This window comes from Atta colombica, unplaced genomic scaffold (genome assembly GCF_001594045.1).
Source record: "Atta colombica isolate Treedump-2 unplaced genomic scaffold, Acol1.0 scaffold155, whole genome shotgun sequence".
Lineage (NCBI taxonomy): Eukaryota > Metazoa > Arthropoda > Insecta > Hymenoptera > Formicidae > Atta > Atta colombica.
This window is the reverse complement of record NW_017259245.1, coordinates 1,439,122-1,444,522: the sequence shown is the minus strand read 5'-3', so window position 1 is coordinate 1,444,522 and position 5,401 is coordinate 1,439,122. Positions and strand designations below refer to the sequence as shown.

The 5,401-nt window shown below is 28.2% G+C and overlaps 1 protein-coding gene across 1 annotated transcript in view; it reads right to left on the bottom strand.

The window, feature by feature from the left end:
- Positions 1-3,382: 3,382 nt before the first annotated feature.
- Positions 3,383-5,401, bottom strand: part of LOC108685625 (protein germ cell-less) — a 3,547-nt gene continuing 1,528 nt past the window's right edge. The window contains exons 3-8 of the mRNA XM_018190501.1: positions 5,164-5,260; positions 4,677-5,046; positions 4,303-4,572; positions 4,011-4,229; positions 3,832-3,922; positions 3,383-3,730 (exon numbers count right to left, since the gene is read on the bottom strand). Coding sequence (XP_018045990.1) covers positions 3,605-3,730; positions 3,832-3,922; positions 4,011-4,229; positions 4,303-4,572; positions 4,677-5,046; positions 5,164-5,260 — 1,173 coding nt within the window. The 3' untranslated portion in view covers positions 3,383-3,604. The remainder of the gene's footprint in view (positions 3,731-3,831; positions 3,923-4,010; positions 4,230-4,302; positions 4,573-4,676; positions 5,047-5,163; positions 5,261-5,401) is intronic.

Sequence of the window (5,401 nt, the reverse complement as noted above, 5' to 3'; positions counted from 1 at the left end):
TCTCGTTAGAAGTAAATGATAAAGATCGCAGTCGATCTGTAAAATCTCTTTACTATCTCACTATATATATATATATATATTTTCATATTTGTATCTATCTAAATTTTTAGACACTTTAATGAAATCGTTCTTTCACTGAGGGGAAGTATTCACTAACCTTATAATGAATACTTAGTAGTAATCTTCAATGGATTTTTAATAGCATATGCTAAAATGAATGTTGCGATAATAGAGAGTTTCGATGATCCTACAAAAAAGGCCAAGGAGATAATCCTTTCAAGATTCTTTCTGCTATTATATAATATTGTAACATAAAATATATTATGTGTATCTTAAAAATATGTTATAAGAGAATTTTTTAATTATAGATCGCTATTTTCAAGCTGAAGTAAAAACCTCTTCATCAAAATGTTGCACTTTGAATTTCGTGCGAAATTAATGATTATTTTATTGAGATCGGCACTTCAATAGTGCATTATCTTTTAAAAATAAATTTAGAAAATTCCAACATGTTTTCCATGACTACCATTGCCTGCGACACGTATCGAAAGAATGCGTGAATCTCAAATCTCATTGAAATGTTCGTAATGATTATCGAATGACATTACAATATCATATATCATGTACAGAGAGAAAGAGAAAAAAGTATTCTGCCAATAATAAAGTGTTGAATGATTAATAAAAGTAATGTGTTTCTTCATGCAATAACATCTTCCTTTAGTTACGTACGTATTTTGTCATAATCGTTACTTTTCGTAAAAAGTAACGATTGATGTTAGCGAGGCTAACAAAACGATATTCAATTCCAAAATTTATGTATAAAAAAGTATTACTGATAAATTGATTATGTTATTTTATATCTTTCGTACAAGTACTGCAAGGATCATTTTATAAAGGTAGGTAAGAGAAATTATGTAAAGTGTATTATATTTTTATTAATTTCACCTAACAGTTGTCGTAGTAAGAAAACCTTTTACAAAAAGAAAATGCTACAAAATTATCTTATGCGCATTATAAAAGTTAGTTCACACATACGCATTAGTTTCGTCCATTTTAAATATTAAAAAGGCACCAGAATCGAAGATAACTCTTTATGGTTATGATAGGAAGACGGAAGAGCGTTTGATCATTTTCCTAAACAATGTGTTCAAATTAAATATTTTTCTTTTTTAATTGTTTTCTTACAAATAAAGGATGTAAAAACAAAAATCTTTCAAATTCTTTATAAAACTTTGAATATGTAAATAAAAATCTAATACTGCTAATAATGTTAGGTGTACGAGATGGGAAGTCTTGCAAATGAATTAGATCGTTAATGAAGCGTAAATTATTGCAAACTAAAAATGTGTGTCAATAATTAACTTTTCATTTGCTAATTTGCCGATCTCGATAAACGCTCAAAATTTTTTTCCTTCGATATCAATTAACTTTAATTTCTTCATTTCTTGTTATATTCGACTATGGGAAAAAAAATAGGGATAGGATATGGCTACAGCCAAAGTCAATGGACATCGAAAAAAAATCTTATAATGGCATTCTAATAGAACTATTTGGCATTACGAAATTGTGTACAAATTAATTACAAAAAATGGATCAAATTCGATATTAAATGAACAAAATTTTAATTATGCATTGTCAGAAAGAAATTTTGATTATGCATTGCCTTATCAGATTTATTACTGATGCAATTTAATCAGTCAAAATGTGCCAATGAACGACCGCTTTAAAATAGCACTTAATAGCATTGTTATGCACCACAATATGTCTCTGAGTACGTATATATATATGAAAAAAGAATTAAAGTCTAGTGAAATTAAAGCTTGTTGGAATGACCACTATAATTAATGTGAATCACATTAAATGCGTTAATCGTATCAAATGCATTACTGTACATAGATATACAAATGTATGTCAAAATTCCATTTCTATCGTGTTATTTTTTTAATGATTCTTTAGCAATTTGAAAGATGACTATTTTCTAAAATATATAGAATTGCATATTTAAAACTTTCCACAATTTTAAATATTATTATCTATATCTCTATGTGACACATAATATAGAAATTTTGCTAAAGACTATTTGAAATTATTGTAAAAGTAAGATTTTATTATTTATTAGATCAGAGGAAAAGTTCTATTTTATTAGCTCAAAATTATATACAGAATTTTCGTTACGAAATTTTTGACTATATGACGTAAAAGCTTAAAGTTTTTTCTAAAAGTTCATTTAAAAAAAATGTTTCTATGACTTTTTGTTATCAAATTACATTAAATAAAAAAGCATTTTGATTTTGATTGCTCCGTTAAAAATCATCATATTGCAGTTAAAAAATCATATTCTTATAGTGATATAATTGTCAATTTAAATAAAAAAATAGAATAGGTATATATAAATTTGAGCTAAAAATATGACTGATTATTTTTCTTTCCATTGTGCAATAACAGTAACAAGTTACAAGAACAGTAATATCATTTATGGCAATTATATCACTCGACAAAGCAACGTTTCAGCTTTAAGAATCTTTTTTTTTATTATGACTTTTTAATATGATGATTTTTAATGAAGTTATGAGCAATCAAGGTTAGAATGCTCCTTTTTATTTACCCGAGTAAATAAAAAAAAAAAGTTCAGGAACAAATCGCAAGAACATAAAAAAAAAAATTTTGTAGGGAAAGCTTCAAACTTTCACGATAGCTAGTCGAAAATTTGCTCAAATTTTTTTGAGACACGTTACAGATCTACAAAGTGCAAAGAAAATTTTTAATTTGTTTCAGCTCGTAATTTTCTATATGTAAAAATTACAAAACTCACATAAATTAAAAGAATATAGTAATTATTCGAAAGTAGAAATTTCAAACTCTGAAGCCCGATTGCATCAACGTTATTTTAAGCGAGGCTTAAAACTCTCTTTGTTCTTGTCTCTTTTCGATTATAAAACGAGATAGAGAGAATTTTAAGTCTCGCTTAAAGTCAAAGTAACGTTGGGCTTAAAATCCTTCTTTTAAATTTAAATTTTGATCATTTTTAACGAAGATATTGTATATACAATTTTGAACTAAAAAATACCACAGAACTTTTCCTTCGCGACTCAATATTTAAATATAAATTTTATTATCTATTTAAATATAAATTTAAATGTCTATTATTTACTGCTAATTTAAAAACTACAATGCAGGGTTTACAATAGAAGTTATAGACGATCGTAGGATCTTAACTCGTAGGAAATTTACCAATCTAATATAAGGAGAATAATCGACTATGTTTTCTTATTTAAGACTCCACAACTGTATGACTCCTATTGTAGATCCTGCATAAAACATTTTCATTGAGAAAAAATCGATTCCAAATTAACTAAAGAATTTGTTAGAAATGAGAGTACGATAAGAATGGATTCTGTTGTAAATTCTGTATCTTCTGTAAAAAAAAAGTTTGATTTCTAGAAATCCATATTTTTTCCTATTTAAGTGTTGTGCCAAATAGTAACGTGTGTCTACGAACTTCGTCTAACATTCGTAATAATTAAACAAAATATATTACAAAGCGTCAGTTGGATCCCATATCCTTTATCTTTACATGTTCATAAAGCATTACATTCTCGAAATGCTAAGTATCCGAAAGTATGTCAGTTGATGTATCCTCTTGTCCTAATGTGAGTGGAGTGACTAGTTGCATGTTGACCGATATATACAAAGGATAACATAACTGTTTGTCCAGGGCCATTATTTCATGCTGAGAAAAAGATGCATTAACATGTGATTTATTGCGTATTGTATACAATTGTATACAAAAAAAACAGGATTCGTGACTCTTAAATGTCAATGCAAACTTACTTCTGTGTTCCTTCTCAAACGTAATCTCAGCATACGCGAGTCTTGGACATGTTTCACTTGGCGTTGTTCATTCAGTGAAAATAGACAAACTCTAAAATGAAAAAAAAAATTATATTGTTATCATTTTTCAATGTTAAACTATTAAATTAACTAATCAATGATCTACTTTATGAGCTTACTTTATCAGTATTTTATGCTCTTTATGGTTTGCCTTGATGTGCTCACAGTCTATTCTGTGGTTTCTTTCAATCCGCAGATTAGTTGTATCTAAAGTCATTAGTAAATCTAGCCCATAGTGGAATGCCTTCCACCTCCAAATGTGTTCACCTGGTTTCTCGACACATCTACCACACCGATAGCACTCTTTGGAAAATTCCTCTTCCGTCATTTGTACTGGACTGCACATGGAGAAAAAAATATATAGTCTTGTTTATATCATTTCTATTGAAAAAAGTTATATTTGTAGCCTACCCTCTGTCTTTATTTCCATCCACTCTTAGTAAGTGAAGCCATTGTTCTCTGTAAGCACTATATAGCCAGTCTGGTGGTATTAAATTATCACTGTATAAAATTTTATCATCTTGTTCATGTAACAATAAATATTTCATCCTTAATGCTTTGAAAGGTGCTGCATATTCCTTGCCTTCTTCAGTTATTAAAAATGGTTCAGTCCATTTGTGATTTTTGAAATATTCGTCAATCTTTAGTGTTTCCTCGTAGTTATGTATATGTGCAAATAACCTGCGTAATAATATACAGCAATCATGTACAATTATATATAGAAAAAACACGATGATTTTATTGTTTTAGAAGCAAAATATAGATGTCATGCACATTAAACATACCATAAGCGTAACATCATGTATATGCAAAATTCTGTTTGCAAAACAACTAAATCAGGACTGGTCACTAATTCTGTCATCAGATCTGGTGAAATTTCTTTTAGAAAGGACGGATGTCGCCATCCGTAACTCAATAGATTGACCTCCAGCCAACGTTTCGCAGCTGCTTTCACAGTAGGCACACCATACGACACAGCTGCATTATAATATGATACAACAGTCTCGCTATTTGTAGTTTCTATCATTATGTCTACACACTCGTCTATTAAGCCTTGTAATTGAAACAAGGTAGAAGTTGCCAGGATAGAAACCACTTCTTTTGGCTCCAAACTGACTTCGTCTTGATACAATGAGCCCAATACAACAGATAATGCTGGAATAATTTTAGATATTATTTCTCGATAATGTAATATATATCTTCTCATCTATTATTTTTAATTTTTATACAGCATAAGATTAATTTCAATATTTAATTATATGATGCTCTTACAATTTATTGTAATATTAGGATCTGTAATTTCAACACTAATGATTTTTTCGTTAGCTTCCTTCCAAGAACCAGAAAACATGCTAGCAAAATATGGACTCTAAAAAAAATAAATTTTTTATATACATTGTTCTAAACTTATATATCGTGACATTACAAAAATATAATTAAAATTATGACATAAATTTAAAAATAGATTCTTCGACTAATTTAAAATCTATATATTTTATCTTATAATAAA